Source organism: Mustela nigripes, chromosome 1 (genome assembly GCF_022355385.1).
Source record: "Mustela nigripes isolate SB6536 chromosome 1, MUSNIG.SB6536, whole genome shotgun sequence".
Classification (NCBI taxonomy): Eukaryota; Metazoa; Chordata; class Mammalia; order Carnivora; family Mustelidae; genus Mustela; species Mustela nigripes.
The window spans coordinates 47,253,407-47,276,905 of NC_081557.1; the positions used below are offsets into that span (position 1 = coordinate 47,253,407).

General features: G+C 39.5%; 2 protein-coding genes across 2 annotated transcripts; both read right to left on the bottom strand.

The window, feature by feature from the left end:
• Positions 1-91: 91 nt before the first annotated feature.
• Positions 92-4,683, bottom strand: LOC132023613 (olfactory receptor 52I1-like). The gene has a single exon (XM_059409627.1). The coding sequence runs from the start codon at positions 2,103-2,105 to the stop codon at positions 1,023-1,025; it is 1,083 nt and encodes a 360-aa protein (XP_059265610.1). The 5' UTR covers positions 2,106-4,683; the 3' UTR covers positions 92-1,022.
• Positions 4,684-15,233: 10,550 nt separating this feature from the next.
• Positions 15,234-15,750, bottom strand: LOC132011812 (large ribosomal subunit protein uL23-like). Its single transcript, XM_059390967.1, has one exon. The coding sequence runs from the start codon at positions 15,748-15,750 to the stop codon at positions 15,280-15,282; it is 471 nt and encodes a 156-aa protein (XP_059246950.1). The 3' UTR covers positions 15,234-15,279.
• Between the last annotated feature and the right edge of the window lie 7,749 nt (positions 15,751-23,499).

A 23,499-nucleotide genomic window follows, 5' to 3' on the forward strand; every position in this document is an offset into this window, starting at 1 on the left:
CTTTTTCTTTCAATATACACTGGTTATTCACTTTAAGACTTTCTGAAAGGGAAGATCATGACATGACCTATATTCTATTAACCATCTCATCCCAGAGCATACTTCCATAGTGGTGTCCAGTTGAAAAAAGACGTATATTATATCTGATCCCTTTCTTTTATGCCTTGCAGTTAAGTTATACAGAACCAGACTGGGAAGCAAAGAGAAAGATGTCCACAATCAAACTCACATTGCCTTAGCTTCTGTTACTTCAAAGCAAAAAACTGGTGATTAGTATCCTGACTCCAATTAGATTAACAATAGGGATCAATTGAAAGAATATAGAAGTATCTTACAGAATTTAATAGCAGGGATGCACCTAGGTGCCCAAAATGAATTGGAATCAGAGAACCAGAGACTCCCATTTCTTCATCTCATCTTGCTAATCTGTTTATCTTGCTGTGGAACATATTTCTCTTCCCAAGTTCACAGGTTAGAAAATGACCATAGTCAGTGATCCCAAATTTATATCTCCTCAGATAAACTGGGACTCAGTTTGACTAGAGGACTCTGGTCCATGTATAAGCACATGACCCAAGTAGACCCAGATTGAGTGGATTCATCACTGGGCCAGAAGGCAGGGTTACATATTAATAGTTGCTTCCATAATAATCACATGAGTAAATTAATAATCCTGATAAAAATCAGTCAGGTGTGAGGGGCCAAAGAGTTGGTTCAACTGATACTCATTTGAAAATAAGAGTCAGAAGCTAAGGAAAGAAAAACCCCAAATCTATATTCTCTGCCCAGACTTAAACACAGATACTAGTTGATTGAAATCATTAAAAATGTCAGAAAATTAATCATTTCATACGCATTCTTGCTAGAAGTCGGAAAATTGGAGAAGAATACACTCTATAGCTTCATCTTAGAACTCTTTATGGTGCTAGGCACACCAAACCAGCTCTACAGATTTCTGAGATGCCTTTGAATGCTTAATCTTGAGTCATCTTGATTGCTCAAGATCTGAACAGAATGTGTGTTTATGAACCCAGTTTGGAGTGGTCTAAGACACAGTACATTAGCAAACTCCATGTTCGCTTCCGTATTTGTTTGGTCCTCAGGCCATAAATGATGGGGTTTAAGGTGGGTGGGATGACCAGGTACAAATCAGCTAACAGCACTTGAGTGTGGAGGGGCACTGTATCCTTCCCTAGCCAGGCCACGTAGATGGATGCCATCCCAGGTAGGTAGTACAGAGCCATAACCCCCACATGAGAGCCACATGTGCTTAATGCTTTCAGCTGAGCATTCTTTGAGGCGAGACCACATACTGCCTGGAGAATCAGGTGATAGGAGGCAGCAATGAAGGCCACATCAGAACCTACAATAATGGATGAACCAATCACACTGTAGAGACTACTGGGCATAGGGTCAGCACATGACAACTTGGCTACAGCTATGTGCTCACAGTAGGAATGGAGAACCACATTGGAGCCACAGAAAGGCAGATGACTTAACATCCAACTCAATGGAGTCATAAATATGACAGCTCTGACAGTGATGGCCACACTCATTACCAGCATCAATTGAGGTGTGAGAATTCTCTTGTAGTGTAGGGGCTTACAGATGGCTATATAGCGGTCAAAAGCCATGGCCAGCAATAGCCCTGTCTCCACAGATGTGGCTGCATGGACAATATACATCTGAGTGAAACAAGCACTAAAGCTAATGGAACCGTCTCCTGAGAAGAAGATGCTCACCATCTTGGGTACCACAGAGGAGGCCATAACAATGTCCACAGCAGCCAGAATATACAGAAAGCAATACATGGGCTCTTGTAAAGTGAAATCCATCCAGATTACAGTCATTATGAGTATGTTTCCTAACAGAGAGATGACATACATGGCACTCAGTGAAATAGCCAGCCAAAGATGTGAAGACTGCAAACCTGGGATGCCCACAAGGAAGAAGGTGTCAGGGTTTTCCATTGTGTGGTTATTTGGTATCCCCAGCATCACAGATGAAACTGCTTTCCTGTTAACACATAAAACAATGTAAGAAATGGATGTAGTCCTGTAAGACTTATTCCCCCACTGTATAGTGCTAGGGACACCTGGTGGCATTTTCTTTCTTTTTTTTTTTTTTTTAAGATTTTATTTATTTATTTGACAGAGATCACAAATAGGCAGAGAGACATGCAGAGAGAGAGAGGAGGAAGCAGGCTCCCTGCTGAGCAGAGAGCCCGATGTGGGGCTCGATTGCAAGACCCTGAGATCATGACCTGAGCCAAGGGCAGGGGCTTTAACCGACTGAGCCACCCAGGCGCCACCACCTGGTGGCATTTTCAACTCAGTGGACAAGATCAGAAAACTGAAATCTGACAATTTATCCTGTTCCTCCTTCCATCTTAGTATTCTTCACCTTCCTAATTTCTGTTTATTATTCAAGTATTAGCTCATGGCTTATCTCTTTGAGGAGTCTTCTCTACTTCATTCCCCATCCCATGCTGAGGCTAAATTAGGTATCTTTTTCTGAGCTTTCATGGAATCTCCCATGTTGACCTCTGAAGGACGTAAACTGAAAATCCTAATACTCTACCTATGACTTTATTGTATTCAGTTAACTACGTGTGTCTTACTCATGGCCTTATACCAAGTGTGTGACCCAAAGCTGTGATACACAAGTCTATTTAAAAAAAAAAAAAAAAAAAAAAAAGATCATAGCAAACAGTTTCCATAAAATGAATAAGAAAACAGAGGAATTTGTCTTCTAACTTTTTATGTTAAGTTTCTGATCCTTAATTATTGAATGAAACAATGAACTTCTTAAGATTGAACACATCACATTTGTGTCTTCAGTACAGTGCCTTGACAATAGATGAATAAAGCATCCTTGAAGAAATAAATTGATGGATTCAGGAAGAGAACAATATTAGTGCTTTCTGTGGGAGGTAATAAACTGTCCAGAAATATTTATGATCCCCACTTTCCCTTTTAATTTTTTGTCATGAGTATATCCCTAAATAATTGGTTATGTCAGATTGATGGAAAGGACTGCCCCAGGATCCCAGACTACAATAGACATTTTCTCTGTTAACCAACTAGACACTCTTCCTGTTTCCCAATCCTAACATAGAACATATATTTGCTCCTTCTATTTAGCCGCTAGCACTAATTGACTTCACACACAGGCTTGATGGGAGTCCTCAGAAGTTTTCTAAAAATCCAAATTTCTACGATGATTACAAACTGGTCTTTATTGAAACCGACAAACCAGCACCAACAACAACAACAACAACAAAAATCCCTAACATAGAAATGCCTTATAATGGAACAGGTTGGATAAAGTACTGAGCTCTGCTTCATGGTCATATTAAAAGAACTTTGCTGTGTATAGCCACTGGGTGAGACATTGTCAGTGATAGACAATGAGAAGACAGTGGAAAGCTTTTTGAAGTTGGATGATAGTAAAGAATGGGGGAAAAAATAATTCATCATATCCTTAAGACTGTCATGTGTTTTCTGGATGCCACAAACTCAGAGTTGACCCATCATTGCTTAAAGAGCTGAAGAGGAACCTGAGAGATGAGAATGCCTCCCCCACCATCCCACTCACCTCGGATCCAGGATTTTCCTCCTCTGGCCCTGCCCTATATGCACCTTTCTTCTGAGGGCTGTCCCAGCTTTCCTTGCTCATCCCTCCTTTATCCAGCCCTGGCAACTTCTCGCTGGGCATACCTTTCCTTCCCTTGAGGGTTTTTGTCCTCATATGTTTTACATCTTAATTAGTACAGCTGGAGGTTTATGTATAATTTATTAATCTTTTCAAATGACAGGACAGGTTAGTTGTCTTTTCATTTCTATTTCATTTTTTATTGCTACTGAAAATTTTCTTGCTAAGATCAGTGGTGGTCCCCATCAATGATGTGTGGCCGATCTAGTAGTTTCTTTCATTATTTATTTTACTTGCCCTACCCAAAACATTTAACATTACTGTTTGTTCCCAAGTTTGTTAAATTTTTATTTGAAGTGTAACAACATACTGTAAAGTGTACAGATTCAGGTGTACAGTTTGATAGATTTTTATAAAGTTAGCACATGAACACACCCACATAGCTACTACCTAGAGCAACATGCAGATAAAATTGCTTCCTGATCGTTGAGGTGTACTATTAAGATAGCTTTGGTCAAGCTCTTCTAAGACTTTTCTAACTCAGAATCTGCCTCTTCCTTCAATCCTGTAGACATTTACGTGAAAACCTGGAGGGCCAATCACTAAAGAAAAGTTTACACAAGTCAACTTCAGTAACTAAATCACAAATACATGGGATTTTTCATTCCTATTTAAGTGTCAGAAATACACAGTTCAAATCTAAATTGTCTTAAAGAAAAAGGCAATAATGCGTAACTTACTTGAATGGAGCCTTTGTGTTTATAATAACCCTGTGCCTCCCCTCTACAACCAAATAAATGTGCTCCCAATCAGTCCTACTGCTCAGTTTCTTTTCTCAAAACTCCCCCTTGGACTCTGAAAACCGGCTCTCCCTTATCGAAAGTTTGGATTTACTCCTTCCTTTCTCAGCTTTGAAGCAAAGTAAAGTGTTCCCCATTCCTTCTTTCTCCTTCCCCCCTCTCACCATTTCCAAGTGATGATCTTCATATCAGCACCACCCACCAGACCTGGCCTGCCCTTTACAGTGTGATGGAGGACTTATATCTTCCTTTCTAGGTTGATCCTGGCCTTTAAACTCCAAATCAGCCCCACACCAAGTCCCCAGGTCAGTTACCCACATTGCTGTTGTATTCTCTATTCAGCTTCCTCTGATGTGTCCACATTTCTTTTCACTCAAAAGAAGAGGGATTTATTCAGTACCCTTCAGGAGGAGCAGGAAGAGCCACATAAAATCAAAGATGAACAACAGAGTCACAATGAGGAGTGTTATCACTTTCAAAGATCTCCCACTGGAGTCCTCTTTTCCCCTTTAGAATCTCTATCATCCTGCTTTCCACTTGGACACCCCCGCTTCTCTTGGCCTCTGCCAACAGCCAAATACTGCAACTCCTCCAGAGACTGGTTTTTTGTTTTTTGCTATTTCCCTCTGTGTTCTGGCCTCTGGGGCTTTCCAGATTACAGAAGGAAGCAGATGATTAGTGGATGAAGAGTCTTTTTTTTTTTTTTCAAGTGCTCAGAAGATACCTAAGAGAATATAGAGTGAATCCTGAAAAGAAAACAAAAGGCCCACAATGAGTTAGATTTATTAAAGCCTGCTTTGTGCCAAGTGCCCTGCTAACGACTTACAACGGTGATCTCTTGTTGCATTTTCACAACCCTCTAAATGATCATCACATCAACATTTTATAGATGACACTGAAGTGCATAGAAGGTCATGAAGCTTCTAAGTCAGAGAATCAGGATTCAAATTCTAGTAGTCATAATTCATTTTACTTTGTTGTAGAATTCTTCATGCTGATAGTATACTTAATCTCTCAAAGTTCGTTTCACTGTTCCTCAGTTCTGCCTGGGCCTTTAGGTTGGGCTAAATATATCTCACCTCATTGTGTTATAAAATCTTATTTGACAGAGAAGGGAAAGAGTATAAGGTAGACCAAGGAAGATAAGCTTTTCAAACTGGGGGAAGGGCATGGACCTCAGCACAAAAAGACAAAATATTCTCCAAGCAGAGAATAAACCAGAGAAGATAGAATGCAGGGTACTTAAAAGAGAATGACAGTAGATGAGGCTAGAGGGTTGAATGGACCACATTTTAAAGGCTGTGACTTCTGCCTGGGCATCATGATGGGGCAGGAATGAGAAGAAAGAAGACAAAAAGAGAAGCCCAACCAGCACAGTTAAAATTTCTCTCTCTTTTTTTAGTGGGAAAGGATATAGAGATATTGGAAATCCAAAAAAAATCAAGAGACAATGCTGCATGCTCCCAGCTCCCTAATTCCTCATCAGAGACAGAGTTCTCAGTGATGTGAATGGTGAAGGCATTCTGTTGCCTTTGACAGGAGGAAGGGTGCTTCATGTCTTTCTCAGCCTGACAGCATATTCCTAATGATGACACAGGGTGGTTTAAGTTCAATTTACTAGGTTTAGCATCTATTAGAAGGTCGTCTTCACACCTGCAAGAGAATTAATCCCCAAAACTGCTGTGCTAAAAAGTTTAAAACTTGTGGGTCCCTATTGTCTACAGGATAATTCAGAGAACAGGCCAGAATGTAAACCTAAACAACAATGTGGAATACAGGTAGGAAAAGCAGGCAGGCAGTGAAATGCAGGAGACAAAAGGACTGCTAACCCAAGTAGCCCCAATGTGAGATGAGGCAGCTAAGCTGCAACAGTGCCAATTGGGACAGATAGACTGCTTTCCCCTGGGGTTCACCCTGGCCACTGCAGAGGCATAAGTGGCAGTGGTGGATTCTCACAAACAAGGAGTGGCTTTTAGGTCACCACACCCAGACCCACGCAGAAGAGTTCCAAGAGGAAGAAAAGGCACTCCCAAAAGGACAAAGACCCAAGGGAATAATGATAAAGGAAAGGTATTCTATGTAGAAGCAAGACTTTTCAGCATCTTTTTTTTCTTCTTCCTTTCAGAATGTCATAGCCTGCATAATATGGAAGGATACCCAGCTTTTTATACCACTAATTATTGGACAAAGCTATCACACATATCCTGAAAAGGAATAAAGGTGTGGTACAAGAATTCTGCATTGCTGATAATAGAATTTTATGTCAGTACTTGCAAGGAAGTTAGTCTTTAGTTTCCCTTTTTTTGTGCAGCTTTTATCAGGTACAGCCATCAGTGTAATACTTTGTAAGGAAAAATATGACTGTTTTTCTTTCTCTACAATTTCTCTCTCTCTCTTTTTCTGCTAGTCTCCTATAAAACTGTCTGAATCTAGTGGGGTTTTGTGTTTTGTTTTTGGTTTGTGGAAATGAGAGCAGGGACTGGACTCTGGTCCTCTCAACCCTAACCACCAAGTCCAGCAATCCTTGGTAGCTGAAGCTGTATGTCCCGAGTAATAGATCTTCCAGGATAGCTAAAACTCCATGCTCTTACATAGCATATGTTTCAGGAATGTGGGGGCACCATGCTTACTAAAAGGAGCAGGCTTATAGAAAGGAGAGACTAGACTACAAAGACTGGTGAAGACCTGACCAAATGAATCTCTCCCAAGATGGACCCCACTGCTGAACTATCACCAACGCTTTCCCATCATTTTAACACTAAACATCATGCCCAGGCGTGGAGATTTAACATATTAATTAGACATGCAGCACATGAGGAAGCATGACATTTAAGTGCATAGGTGCTAAGAAATACCCACCTCTCCAGACTTAACATCATCCTTTTACCACCCATGTTTCTTGAAAAAACTCTCCCTTACCTCTCCTTGGGCAGTCAGTCTGAGGATTCTTTCCTTTGTGCTGCCTCCCTTGTGTGCTAGCATAAACCCAAAAAAGCCTTGCCTGAAACTCCCAATTGGTCTCTTACCAATTTCCATTGTTTAGAGGGCACAAGGGCCCAGTTCGGTATCAGGAGTAATTCTTAACTTTTTTTTTTTTTAAGTGCAGATTTGTGCTTTCAACTGAGATCATTTTTTTAAAAGATTTTATTTATTTATTTGACAGGGAGAGATCAGAAATAGGCAGAGAGGCAGGCAGAGAGAGAGAGAGAGGAGGAAGCAGGCTCCCTGCTGAGCAGAGAGCCCAATGGGGGGCTCAATCCCAGGACCCTGGGATCATGACCTGAGCCAAAGGCAGAGGCTTAACCCATTGAGCCACCCAGGCACCCATACTGAGATCAATTTTGATAGAATGTACTGCATTATACTATATCATTTTCATTTAGGTTTTCTAATTTATGTGCATAGAATTGTGCAAAATGTTCTCTAGTCATTTTTATTTTCTTTAATCAGCTTAAGTTGTTATTTCCTCTTGTCCTTTTTTTTTATTTTATATTTTGGGCTATCCCTTTTATCCTTGATTTGATTAGCTATGATGTGGGCAGGCAGAGTCCAAGGACCCAGAGGGAGTCCCACAGAACCCGCTAGGAGAATTCTTGGGCTACATACAGGGTAGAAATCAAACATGAGCCCAGACGGAGTGAGAGCAGAGTTTACTGAAGATATAGAGAGAGTGTAGACCCAGACAGAGCACCTAAGAGACTCAGAAAGGAAAAAGTCTCATCTTTGCTTGGGGTCTGGGTTTTTTTTTGTTTGTTTGTTTGTTTGTTTTGAGGATGGTGGTCTGCTGTGTGTGTCCTCTCAGGCTTCCAGAAACCAGTTACAGCAAGGACAATGGTCCAGGTGTCTTTTGTAAGTCATTTATTTCCTTGGAGCCAGGGGGTCTGAACATCAAGATGTCTAGTGCCAGTGGTCTGAAATATGCATATGATGGTCATCTTTGGATGTTATCTATTTTGCTGGAAGATTCCAAAGAAATCATTAACTCTTTGTCTCTTACAAGGAGGATATACATTGCTTGTATGTGTAAAGTAGGGGTGCAGGTCCTAGCAAGAACAGAAGCAGGAAAAGAAGAAAAACGCAGACTTTTTAATGGAGTCCTTCAGTGTCCCTATTTCAGCTAGTTTATTCTGCTGTGTTCACTGTATTACATAACTAGGATTTTTATGTATTCTATTTATTATTGTTTTTAAACTATATGTATTTACTTATTCACTAATCTTTATTCTTTTTGGTTTATTTTAGCTTAATTTGTTCTAACCTTATAAATTTCATTTTCTTATTTTATTAAAATGGGTATTTGGGGCATCTGGACACCCTAGTTGATAAAGTGTCTGACTCTTGATTTCAGCTCAGGTCATGATCTCCGGGTGGTAAATTGAGCCCTTTGTCAGGCTCTGCACTGGGTGTGGAGCCTGCTTAAGATTCTCTCACTCTCCCTCTGCCCCTATCTCTTTCCCTTTGTCTCACTCTCTGTGTCTAAAGAAAATAAATTTTTTTTAAAAAGTGAAGTTTTTTCTTTGACTTCTGCTTTTATTTTATCACATATATTCTAATGTGAAGTATCTTCAGTATATACCATTTTTTTTGAAATTCTACATTTGTTTAGTTCTTCCTTTCCACCCAGAGTTGTTTAATAAGGAATTTTTAAATTTCCCAGTAGAAGAGTCTTTATACTATAAGAAATTATCAGGGTCTATTAAACTCTTGCTACTCAAAGTATGATCCTTAGTCCAGTAGTACAATTACCTGGGAGCTTGTTAAAAATAGGGAGACAAACCATAAGTGACTCTTAATCTCACAAAACAAACTGAGGGTTGCTGGGGGGAGGGGGTTTTGGAGAAGGGGGTGGGATTATGGACATTGGGGGGGGTTTGCGCTTTGGTGAGTGCTGTGAAGTGTGTAAGCCTGGTGATTCACAGACCTGTACCCCTGGGGATAAAAATATATGTTTATAAAAAATAAAAAAATAAGAAATAAATTTTTAAAAAAAAACAAAATTTTGTCTTCCACTTCAGACTCGTTTATTTTATTTTATTTTTTTAAGATTTTATTTATTTATTTGAGCATGAGAGCAGGATGAGGGACAGAGGGAGTAGCAGACTTCTTCTCACTGAGAAGGGAACCCAACATGGGACTCAATCCTGGGACTCCAGGATCATGACCTGAGCTGAAGTAGATACTTAACCAACTAAGCCACATAGGCATCCTCACTTCAGACTCATTTAATCAGAGTCTACATTTTAATAAGACCTTCCAGGTGATTTACATGCATATTAACATTTAAGAAGCTCTAGTATGGCCCACTCTTTTGAAAAATCTCATCAGGGTGCCTGAGTGGCTCAGTCAGTTGGATGTCTGTCTTTGGCTTGGGTCATGATCTCAGAGGCCTGGGATGGATCTCTGCATCCAGCTCTCTGCTCAGCGGAGTGTCTGCTTCTCCCTCTCATTCTTCCTTTGTGCTCTCTCTCCCTCTTTCAAATAAATATATAAAATCTTTAAAAAATAAAGATCACATCAGGGGTATGGCTTTAAGTCCCAGAGTGCAGCCAGGAAGGAGAATGTAGAGGCTAATGACTTAGCTAATAATTTTTTAAAATAGCTATAATCAAAAACCTAAGAAATACCAAGTGTTGGCAAGGTCATAGGAAAAAGGGAACACTCATGCTCTGTTGGTGGGAGTGCAAACTCTATAGCCACTGTGGAAAAGAGTATGGAGTTTCCTCAAAATATTAAAAATAGCATTTCCATGTCATCCAGTAATATCACACTACTGGATATTTAACTAACAAAAATGAAATCATTAATTTAAAAAGATATATGAACCCCTATGTTTATTGTACCATTATTTACAATAGCCAAATTATGGAAGCAGCCCAAGTGTCCATCAGTAGATGAATGGATAAGGATGTGGTATATATACAATGGAGTATTACCCTATGGTCTTTTCAAAAATAAAAATCTAACACTTAACTGGCCTAGGATACATAAAATAAGAAAGTAGAATGTGAAAGGAAGAGAGGGTTTAGTCAACAGGTGGATGGCTTTTAGGCAGTAGTGGGAATCTTCATGGACTGCAGGCATTGAACCTCAGAAGTTATGTTGGAGGAACTAGGAAATTTTGTCTACAGTTCATTAGGCCAAAGCTTTGTTTGGACATAAAACCTAGGCATAAGGGCAAATGTCAGGTGTATATGTGCAGGAGTGTTTGTGTGTGCATATGTGTATACTGACAAATAAGTACTGATACACAATCCCATTTCAATCACACAGCTCTTTTTGCTCGAGATACTATTCATTAGGACCCTGTTGTACCTTCCAAGGGAGGAATTTCAGTTTGTGGCATTAGGAGCCAACCACAATACCACCTAATAAAGATTTCAGTTGTTTCTTCACCAAAACTGTCTCTTTGTATAGAAAATGAAGCAGAATTTTCCAAAGAGCAAAATAATCCTCCTTAGAGTTGGACCAGTTTAATCAGTCTCTTGAGGTCAGGGTGCAGTTAGAGACATCAATTACTAAAGATCTTTGGCTCCTGCTATGAGAATCTGTTATTTCCAGCTCTCTGTATGGATCCCTCCCTAAGGTTTCCATTGCTAGAAAGCTAACCAATAGTTGACCACAGAATGGAGGGTGTTTCTGGATTCTCTATTCTGTTCCATTGATTTTCTGGTCAGCTGATCTTCAACAAAGCAGGAAAGAATATCCAATGGAAAAAAAGACAGTTTCTTCAATAAATGGTTCTAGGAAAAATGGACAGCCACATGCAGAAGAATGACACTGGACCATTCTTTTTTTAAAATTATTTTTATTAACATATAATGTATTATCTGCCCTAGGGGTACAGGTCTTCGAATCATCAGGCTTACAGATTTCACAGCACTCACTGTAGCCCATACCCTCCACAATGTCCATAACCCAGCCATGCTATCCCTACCCCACAACCCCCAGCAACCCTGTTTGTTTTGTGAGATTAAGAGTCTCATGGTTTATCTCCCTCCTGATCCATCTTGTTTCATATTTTTCATTCTGTACTCCCCTCAAGCCCATTCCCTGCCTCTCAAATTCCTCCTATAGAGAAGTCATATGATAATTGTCTTTCTCTGGTTGACTTATTTCACTCAGCATAATACCCTCCAGTATCATCCATGTCATTGCAAATGGCAAAACTTCGTTTCTTTTGATGGCTACATTTTATATATATAGATATAGTAGATATCTATAGATATAGATACCTATAGATATAGATATCTATAGGAATCTATATCTATTCTAATTCTGCTTCATTTTCTATACAAAGAGACAGTTTTGGTGAAGATATCTATATCTATACATATATGTATAGATATATAATATATGTAGATATCTATATAATATATCTACATATACATATATATGTATATACCACATCTTCTTTATACACTTTATCCACTCAACTGTTGATGGAAATATAGGTTCATTCCATAGTTTGGCTATTGTGGACATTGCTGCTATAAACATTTGGGTGCACATAACCCTTTGGGATCACTACATTTGTATCTTGAGCGTAAATACCCAGTAGTATGATTGCTGAGTCATAGGGTAGCTGTATTTTCAGCTTTTTGAGGACCTCCATGCTGTTTTCTAGAGTGGCTGCACCAGCTTGCAATCCTGCCAACAGTGTAGGTGGGTTCCCCTTTCTCTCCATCCTCGCAAACATCTGTTGTTTCCTGACTGGTTAATTTTAGTCATTCTGAATGGTGTGAGGTATTATCTCCATGGTTTTGATTTGGATTTCCTTGATTCCCAGTGATGTTGAGCACTTTTTCATATGTCTGTTGGCCATTTGGATGTCTTCTTGGCAGAAATCTTAGTTCATGTCTTCTCCCCATTTCTTGGTTGGATTATTCTTGGGGTGTTAAGTTTTGGTAAGTGCTTTCTAGATTTTGGATACTAGCCCTTTATCTGATATGTCATTTGCAATGATCTTCTCCCATTCTGTCAGATGTCTTTTGGTTTGTTGGCTAAAATTAACAAGACAGGAAACAACAAACGTGAAATCCCAATAGTTCATCTTTGCCCTTGCTTCCCTTGCCTTTGGCAATGTTTCTAGGAAGAAGTTACTGTGGCTGAGGTCAAGAAGGTTGCTGCCTGTGTCCTCCTCAAGGATTTTGATGGATTCCTTTCTAACATCGAGGTCTTTCATCCATTTTGAGTCTATTTCTGTGTGTGGTGTAAGGAAATGGTCCAATTTCATTCTTCTGCATATGGCTGTCCAATTTTCCCAACAGCATTTGCTGAAGAGACTTTCTTTTTTCCATTGGACATTCTTTCCTGCTTTGTTGAAGATGAGTTGATCATAGAGGTGAGGGTCTATTTCTGAGTTCTCTAGTCTGTCCCATTGATCTATGTGTCTGTTTTTGTGCCGGTACCCTACTGTCTTGATGAGTACAGCTTTGTAACAAAGCTTAAAGTCTGAAATTGTGATGCTGCCAACTTTGGTTTTCTTTTTCAACCTTCCTCTGGCTATTTGGGGTCTTTTCTGGTTCCTTATACATTTTAGGATTATTTGTTCCATTTCTTTGAAAAAAAAAAAAACTGATGGTGTTTTGATAGGGATTGTGTTAAATGTGTAGGTTGCTTTAGGTAGCATAGACATTTTCACGAGATTTGTTCTTCCAGTCCATGAGCATGGAACGTTTTCCTATTTCTTCATGTCTTCCTCAATTTCTTTCATGAGTACTTGATAGTTTTCTGAGTATAGATCCTTTACCTCTTTGGTTAGGTTTATTCCTAGGTATCTTGTGTTTTGGGGTGCAATTTTAAATGGGATACACTCCTTAATTTCTCTTTCTTCTGTCTTGTTATTGGTGTATAGAAATACAACTGATTTCTATGCACTGATTTTATATCCTGACACTTTACTGAATTCCTGTATGAGTTCTAGCAGTTTTGGAGTGGAGTCTTTTTGGTTTTCCACATAAAGTATCATATCATCTGCAAAGAGTGAGAGTTTGAATTCTTCTTTGCCAATTCAGATGCCTTTTATTTCTTTTTTTGTCTGGTTGCTGAGGCTAGGACTTCTTTTAGTGGTTGATTTTCTGTTCCTAGAATAGCTGCTCTTCTATCTCCTGTTGAGTTTGTAGGTGTTCAGAATGGTTTGATAACTAGCTAGCTGAACTCCCGGGACCTAATGTGATTTCAGTTTCCTACTCCTCCACTGTCTTGCTTCTCACTGGGCCATTCTCTTATACCATACACAAAGAAAAACTCAAAATGGATAAAAGACCTCAATGTGAGAAATCCATCAAAATCCTAGAGGAGAACACAGGCAGCAACCACTTTAACCTCAGCTGGAGCAACTTCTTGGTAGAGACATCTCTAAAGGCAAGGAAACAAAAGCAAAAATGAACTGTTGTGACTTCATCAAAATAAAAAGCTTATGCACAGCAAAGGAAACAGTCAACAAAACTAAAAGGCAACCTACAGAATGGGAGAAGATATTTGCAAAGGATATATCAGATAAAGGGCTGGTACCCAACATCTATAAAGAACTTCTCAAACTCAACACCCCAATATCAAACAATCCTGTCCAGAAATGGGCAAAAGACATAAACAAACATTTCTATAAAGAAGACATACAAATGGCCAACAGACATATGAAGAAATGCTCAATGTCACTTGGCATCAGGGAAATACAAATCAAAACCACAATGACATACCACCGCACTCCAGTCAGAATGGCTAAAATTAACAAGACAGGAAACAACAAATGTGGGCAAGGATGTGGAGAGAGGAGAAACCTCTTACACTGTTGGTGGTAATGCAAGTTGGTACATCCACTTTGGAAAACAGTTTGGAGGTTCCTCAGAAAGTTAAAAATAGAGTTACCCTATGACCTAGGAATTGCACTACTTGGTATTTACCCCAAATATACAGATAAGTGAGAAGAAGGGGCACCTGCACCCCTAGTTCATAGCAACAATGTCCACGATAACCAAATTGTGGAAGAAGCCGACATGTCCTTCAAGACATGAATGGATAAAGAAGATATGGTTTATATATACAGTAGAATTATCAGCCATCAAAAAGGATGAATGCCTACCATTTACTTTGACGTGGATGGAACTGTAGACTATTTTACTAAGTGAAATAATTCAAGCAGAGAAAGACAATTATGATATGGTTTCACTTACGTGGAATATAAGAAATGGTGCAGAGAGAATCATAGGGGAAAGGAGGGAAAACTAAATGGGAAGAAATTAGAGAGGGAGACAAACCATGAAGGACTCTTGACTCTGGAAAAAGAGTTGTGGAAGGAGAGGTGGGTGGGGGCATGGGGCAGTTGGGTGATGAGCATTAAAGAGGCCATGTGATGTGATGAGCACTGGGTGTTATACACTGATGAATTCTTGAACACTACATCTGAAACTAATGATGTATGTTGGATAATTGAATTTAATTTTTTTGACAAAATTTATTAATTTTAAGTGAATATTATCATACAAAATCTTTTTTTTAATTTTTTCACTGTTCCAAGATTCATTGCTTATGCACCACACCCAGTGCTCCATTCAATATATGCCCTCCTTAATACCCACCACCAGGCTCACCTAATCCCCTCTATCCTCCCCTCCAAAATCTTCAATTTATTTCTCAGAGCCCACAATCTTTCATTTAAATTAAAACAAAAGAAAGTTAACCAATCAATACAAAAGAAATTATTTGATTTTATTTTCTGAACTTATGCATTTCTCATATTTTAGCTGTAATAGTTATATCTCATTTATTTGTATCTTTTTTTTTATCATGAAAAAACTGTATTTAGATTTAGCCAGCTGGACTCAGTTTAGATGATCCCAATTTTGTTGGCAACATCCAAAGCATCATAGTCAGGGGCCAGCCGAACGTATGCCTTCTTCTCTCCATCAGGCCTGATTAAGGTGTTGACCTTGGCTACATCAATGTCATAGAGCTTCTTCACAGCCTGTTTGATCTGGTGCTTGTTGGCCTTGACATCCACAATGAACACAAGTGTGTTGTTGTCTTCTATTTTCTTCATGGCTGACTCAGTAGTCAGGGGGAACTTGAGGATGGCATAGTGGTCAAGCTTGTTTCTCCTGGGGCCGTGCTTTCGAGGGTATTTGGGTTGCCTTCGGAGACGCAGAGTCTTGGGTCGTCGGAACGTAGGTGATGTGTGGATCTTCTTTTTTTTGTGACTGTGGACGCCTTTCAGCACCGCTTTCTTGGTTTTCAAAGCCTTTGCTTTGGCTTCGGCTTTGGGAGGGGCAGGGGCTTCCTTCTTAGCTTTCGGTGCCATCTTTGTAAAAGGCTCATTTATTTGTATCTTAAAAGTAACAATCAAAATTGAGGTGGATGTATTGTTGTTATAATGTCTGTTTACATTCTTTCTCTGGGATTTTTGTCTATTTGTTTGGTCTTAATAATATCTTTAAAAACTGTTTTCACTTTTATGGTATCTATTTCATGATTTCTTAACCAAGAAGAAATATGATATTAAGCACAGAAGCAACAGTAGAAGAATCCATTCTCCAACCAGGAAAACTTTTAAGGGTTTATTTCCTCACCCACCTCCAAGTCCCCTCAGAAGACTACTTAGTTATGAACATTCCCTAGTTCTAGACTGCAGAGCAACACACAGATCCCCCTGCAGGGTTGAAGCATTTCACTCAGTAGCTAGGAGTGTTGACCACTGAAGGCTCACAGCTGCATTCCTTTCCAAAAATTACCTTCAGCCAGAGGATACTCCATCACCTTAAATTATGCACCCTCCTAATGCAATGACTATATCCAATGTCTGCTTGATCCTAGGTATAAGGATTTGTCCCCCTTACCCAATCAAGACAAGTGTACAGGGCTATCTCCATTCCAAACTACCTCATAGGATCAGCTGAGAAGTCTGGTGAACCTGTTGTAATTCACCTTCTGTCTCTGCATAGTTCACACCAGGTGTTCATCCTGAGCGTATTCCATGAAAAACTTTGGACATGAAAAACTCTCAGAGTCCAAGACGGTTGATGGCAAGAATGGCCATAGAAAGTAGATTCAACTGGGATTACAAGCTGGCAGGCTGAAAACAAGGCCCACAGACTGCCCTCTCAGCTGGCCTGGACACTATTCCAGTTGGAGCTCTTAATATATAGCACAATATGCTTCCCTTTTCTTCTTCTCTTTCTATATTAAAAAGTACTTTTTTTAAGAGTAGGAAAAGTTAATTAAAAATTAACTTTTTAATTACATGGGGGTGCCTGGGTGGCTCAGTTTGTTAAGCATCTGACTCTTAGCTCAGTTCAGGTTTGATCTCAGGGTAATGAGTTCAAGCCCCTCAGTGGGCTCCATGCTGGGCATAGAACCTACTAAAAAAAAAAAAAAAAGAAAGAAAAGTTAACTAATATGAGTTGTGTGTCTTTATTCTGAGTTGGTTTTAAATCTGATCATGGACATTAGGGTTTAAGCAGGAGAATGTGGTAGGCAGCCTCTAAAATGGGGGCCAGTGATCCCTACTCCCCTGGTATTCATGCTCTTGTGCAATTACTTCTCCTTGAGAGTGAAAATACCTAGTGACTTATTTCTAACAAGTAGAATGTGCCAAAAGCATTGAAATTGACTTTGAAGATGAGGTTACCGAAAAACTGATTTCCGTCTTTCTGACCTTCTTATTTTCTCCCTCTCAGAACCTCTTTTATGGAGAATCAAGTCAAACTTCCATGTTTTGAGAAGGCCTTTGGAGATGTTCATGTGGCAAGGAACTGATGTCTTCAGCAAGCAGCCAGAGAGGACCTGAGGCTGAGCTAGATGAGTGAGCTTAGAAACGGATCCTCCCTTAGTTGAGCCTTGAGATGACTAAGGCCTGGATGACACCTTGACTGCAGACCATCCAGCTCAGTCATGTCCAGATTTCTGACTGCTGTGACATGATAAACATTTGTTTTAAGCTACTAAACCTATAATTTTAAAGCTTCAGTGAGCTATAATTGACAAAAATTTATATCTATTTAATGTATACATTTTCTTCAGTTTGGATATGTACATATACCTGTCATACCATCATCACAATCAAAATACTAAACATATCCACCACCTCCAGAAATTTCCCTATATCTGTATGTTTGTGGTAAAAAACACTTAACATGGAACTGTTCTCTTAACATGCGTTAAAGGGACATATACTTCATTGTTAACTATGAATATTATATTGTACAGCAAATTTCTAAAACTTTTTCAACATGCAGAACTGAAATTGTGTATCTATCCTGCACCAGTTCTCCATTTCTCCTCCCCCCAGTTCCTGGTAACCACCATTCTATTCTCTGCTTCTGTGAGTTTGCCTATTTTAGATACCTCATATAAGTGAAATTATGCAGTATTTATCCTTCCATGCCTTCTCTTATTTCACTTGGCGTAATGTTCTCTAGGTTGATCCATGTTATCACAAATGGTAGTATTTCCTTCTTTTTAAGGCAGAATAACATTCCATTCTGTGTATATACATATTTTCTTCTTCCTTTCAGCTGTTGATGGACAGGTGGGTTGTTTCCATATCTTTACTATTGTGAATAGTGCTGCAGTGAACAAAAGGGTGCTGATATAACTTGAAGATCTTGATTTCAATTCAGAATAAACATTATATTTATATAGGGTCGTTAGTTATACAGCAATAGGTAACTAAAACAGAGGGTTGATACTTCTTACGGTATACTTTCCCCTAGCCCTATTAATATGAGCCTTTCCAAATCAAGTGCTAAGCATAGAGCCCCAGAATCTAGTGATAAATTGCATGTTTGGAATCATATAAAAAGGACATGGCTTTGGGGTTAGGATAGTAGTGGATAACTGAGTACTGTATTTCCTCACAAGTTGACTTCAAAGACATCTGTCTCTAAAAATAGTGTCATTCATTTTCTTTTTGAATGTTTTATGTATTTTTTATTAAGTTCAATTAGCCAACATATAGTACATCATTAGTTTTTGATGTGGTGTTCAATGTTTCATTAGTATTCACTTTTAAACAAGCATGAAAGCGAAGTTGATGGAGTGGTAGGACAATTTTTTCAACTCCATAAAACATTTTAAATATGCATAATCATTGAAATAGTACAATGAATATCAGTAAACCCCCCACCTAGATTAAATTAACATTTTGCCATATTTGTTTTAAATGCACACATGGATAGGTGTATGAGTGTATTTATATATAAACCATATCTTACACATACGCTTGATACACATATGAAGACAGAGTACATTTACTCCAACGTGCATCTCCTAAGCATAAGGACATTCTCCTACATACTAGCAGTATTCCTGTTGTACTCACTGTGGATATGATGGGGCATGGGTAGATATGCATGGTGCAAGGAGTGCAACATATCTAACTCTTTGTACACACCATTTTGGATCCTCTCATCATCAGCTGTCCCATGGAAATTTGTTTGCTTGTTTCCTTCCATCCCCAGCTGTAGCAGCTTCTCCATGTGGAGCCTGATCAAGTTCATGTGTACACTAGCAGACAGTTCTTGCCCAAAAGAACCTATCTCTCACTTCTCATCTCTGGTTTTTCTTATTGACACTAAGTCCTAAGATCCTATAAAATCTTCTTTGTGCTCATACAGGGACAATGCAGAGCAGCATCTGTTAACTCCTAAAACAACCAACCTTTATTTTTTAACAAGATATGGAAGCTAGCAGATAAATTCTCCTCCCTCTCTCCTTATTCTGAGTAGGTTTTCTAAAATGACAAGATGGTACCATGATGGTAACATTCAGTCACACTTGTTTCAAAATGGTAACCAGCTTGGTATAACATTATACTGACTTGCCTATTTTGTCTAATCATTTCCCCTTTCTGTCTCTCCTGTTTGCCTGAAATTACAACCCTCAATAAAGCACTAGTAAATATGCTAATGACTTGGGCTTTCCTTCCAGTGGAACCCAGGCAAAAACACTTTTCTTAAGCTTCTACTCTAGAATTGTCCTCTATACAGGCAGGTACTGTGTCTTTCTGGTTTGCCCCCTTTTTCCTCAGTAACATTCTTATCAAGTAATAGACAGTTAAACATGAGTTAAATAACTGAAAGAAATAGTAATTTTGTGTTAATTCTATTAACATAATTGAAAGGAAATGATATTTTAAGAATTAAAGAAGCTGGAGGTGGAAATGTTATTTAAAGATTCAGGCAAAAAAAAAAAAAAAATTCATGGGCACTCATTCTGCTTTCTACCCATGAATGAAAATTTTGCCTAATTTGCATGGAGTTTGGTTCAAGAAGATAGAGGAGCTGATGCCTGTGAACATTCCCTTGTAGGACACACATAAAATTAGTGCTTGTTACTTTTTAAACTTTCCTCTTTTTTTTAAGATTTTATTTATTTATTTGACAGACAGAGATCACAAGCAGGCTGAGAGGCAGGCAGAGAGAGAGGGAGAAGCAGGTTCCCTGCTGAGCAGAGAGCCCAACCCTGGGATCATGACCTGAGCCAAAGGCAGAGGCTTTAACCCACTGAGCCACCCAGGTGCCCCTTTAAACTTTTCTTGAGTGGTGACATAATTCCCCAATCTAAGAGGGCAGGTGCAGCAATGTTTATGCTTCCATATATGGGAAATTTTAAGTACTGCTAGTAGGATCCCTGGCAGCTATGAGCCCCCCCCCCCACAGAAACCTTTTGAAATATGATGCATCTACATCTTCTCTGGGTAGACACCTAACCTCTGATAACTTTCTGCAACCTAGGAAAAATAAATCACAGATTTAAAATAACCATATAGTAACCACCCCTGAGATCTCTTTATTCTTGTCTGAAACCTGCCAGGAATACTTAGAAAAATGAATTGCATGAATAAGTACAGATAATAATTGTACTCCTGCTGCCTTCCTTAGAGATTTCACCAATTTTCCTAAGTTCGGTGCTGAGGACGTGGATTTATTGTTGAGAAACAGTCTCAGACATGAAGCCATCTGCTTGAGACCGCAAAGTGACTGGATGGCCACTACTTCCACATTCTTGTTTTGTCCAAATATGTTTCTGGAGGAAGTTTAGTCTTCTTAGAAAAGACTTTAAAAAGGAGGTGTTGGCAGTGGTCTCTGTTTACGCAGAAAGTTATATGACTTGGGTCATCTGAAGTAATAAGGAAAAAATATTTATGGTTTTTCATGTGGAATAGAGTCCTATCACTATTTATTGAGTTTATTTTCTTTACTACCAAATTTCAGATTCAATCCTATTTTTGATAGTTGCAACATTTTTACCTCCATGTGAATCCTGAGAATAAATGCTGGAGAGTTAATTATTTTTGAGGTGTACACATTGAGGGGGTCTCCCAATTTAAAAAAAAAAGACACAGGCTAAAAAGACACAGGAAGCTCATTGGCTCATTGGCTCCAGCTTCCAACTCTGCCTAATCACGTCCTTTCACCTTTTATTTAAGTGAGACTTCCAGAGTCCACTAGGGTCTTTGTGGGCTAACTAAGGTGAAGGTTGAATGTGGGTGACTGGATCTATCAGTTAGTTTCTCTTTTCTGTTAGTGTCTTTCTCTCTGCTTTTCTCTTTCTGCCTTAAGAGACCGGGAATTTCCTGCTGCCTGGCTGTGGGAAAGATAAGCAAGATGAACGAGACACCTAGACTTAATTCCCTTTATCTCACTAAATCACAAAATTTAGTTGAGACCTAAGCAGTAAACAGCACTTTATTTTCACTAACATCGGAGCAAAATTTGGTATTGAGTTGAGAGGAGCGCTTTGAGCTGATCAAATACTAGAAACCATTTTAGACCAGATGGAGCTCATTTTCCTATCCGGGCTTCCTTTACTTTGCTGTTGTGAGGTTGCTGGAAAACCTGGGACAGGAACAGTGTCTAAAGAATATTAGAGGTTGATGCTAGCTACTGGTTGGGATAAGAGAATTAACCCCCCTTTTATTAGGAAGGGTATTTCTAACTCCTAGATTTACTGTGTTTTACAATGCAAGGTTACAGGAAGGACTTTCTTTAGTTGTTTCAATCTTTGGTTCTAACTCTGGCATAATCTCTTAAAGCAACCCTCCCTCATTCTTGATAGTGATACTGGCTGTTATCTTTCCTATTCTGACTTAAAATATCTCATGTCAGAAGAGCGCTTTACTTGTAGCCCATTATCCTCCTGGTGCTTTCAGTAGGCTGGCTTTATAGCTACTTTCTGCCTCCAAGCCATCCTAACCTTCTTTGAGGAATGATCCTTAATGTCCAGAGAAAGCTATAGGATAACTGCCTTGGCTTTTACTGGGACCTTGTTCTATTCCTGTTCAGTTCTCCTTTTCTTTGAAGCTCCTGACCTGGTATTTATTTTGTCCTCATAAAAGTATATGGTCCCTCTTGTGTATTTCCTGGGTCCCTAGCTGTTCTAGTCCTTGAGATTTTATTTCAATCTTTCCTGCCCTTGGGGTTTAGATGACAGTAGATCATAACAGTCCTTTAAAGTCCAGTCTTCAGTGTTTTTGTGGGATCCTAGACCCAAGAGTTCCCTTTCCTACTTCCTCATGTTGAACCTACAGATATTTCAAAAATCTGCCTGAGAACTCCATTTTCTCCTAGGGCTTTGTATTCAGACATTGCTCAGCCTAAAGGGTCTCCACTTAACACCAATTTAAGCAACAAGATTCCCAGAATGTTTATGAGCTGTAGAGATGATGGAACTGAACCAGGAGATGGGATTGTGATGCTGATCTTAAAACTTCGCTCGTTCCCTCATGCTACTTCTGTACACAGGGCATGAATCCTGATACAAGCAGAAGTAGCCATGAAATGCATTGAGAACCTATTGAGGGGTGAACTCTAAGGGCCCTTTCTTATAGAAGAAATCCTTTGTCCCTTATAGGGCATTTTAAGGTTATTTTTTCCTTGAATTATACAAGCACTTACTCCTGTCTGAGGGATGAGCTGTGTCCTTAATTCAGAAACTTAGATGCTGTTCATCACTCATTAACAAGACAACCCAGCAGAGTTGGATCACCTCACTGTGGCTGCTTCCCTGGAGAGCTTATGCTGATTCAGTGTAAAATGAAAATTCCTGTTTTGTGACTCATGATAGAAATATCTTAGGATCTACTTCCTAGTAATTGTCAGAGGTTTGGATCTAAAGATGTCCTACAGCAGACAAACTACCCCCTAACAATGGCAATTAGAGTGGTAGAAAGTGCAAGCTGACCTTTGGGGGGGAAGGAAGGTGTTAAAAACCTGGATCAAATGTTGAAGGAGTTTGGAGCAGGGAAGACAAGGGTGGGGACAACCCTCTGGCTCCAGGAGGTCTTCCTGGTAGTGGGGCACCATGGCTGTCGGTGTCTCAAGGATTCCCTTGGGGAAGTGCAGCAGAGTACCTGGAGTTGCTGCTCAACCTAACACATCCTAGTGCTGACACTTAGAGACATTACATCCCAGTGGAGATCTTCCTGTTTTCCGCACTGGTTCCCAGTATTGCTTTGGTCTTACCATAGAATTTTTTTTCCCCTCCTATGAACTGAAGGTTGATGGTCTAATTGGTGGTTCACAAGATTTCTGTACCTGAGTAATGTCTTCAGCTGAAAATTATTCCAGTCCCCTGGGAGTTTTTTGTTTATAGTTCTGACTTGATGGCTCCTGAGCTGGATTCAATTTAGGATGCTTTTTTAAAAAATATTTTATTTATTTATTTGACAGATCACAAGTAGGCAGAGAGGCAGGCAGAGAGAGAGAGGGAGGAAGCAGGCTCCCTGCTGAGCAGAGAGCCCAATGTGGGGCTCGATCTCAGGACCCTGAGATCATGACCTGAGCCGAAAGCAGAGGCTTTAACCCACTGAGCCACCCAGGTGCCCCCCTAGGATGCTTTTTAAAGCCCTCTTACACCTGGGCTGTTTGGTCTTATGACAACAGTCAAGGTCAGGGCAAGGTGAATGGTCAGTTTCAGAAAACATGGCCATGGTGACCGCATCTTCCTTCAGTTGTCATTGCTGTGTTCTGTCATGGACAATCCCAAATCCCATTCAAAGGCTCCCCAGGGTTTGCATATCCTGCATTTGTACTAAGACTTCACTTGAGTA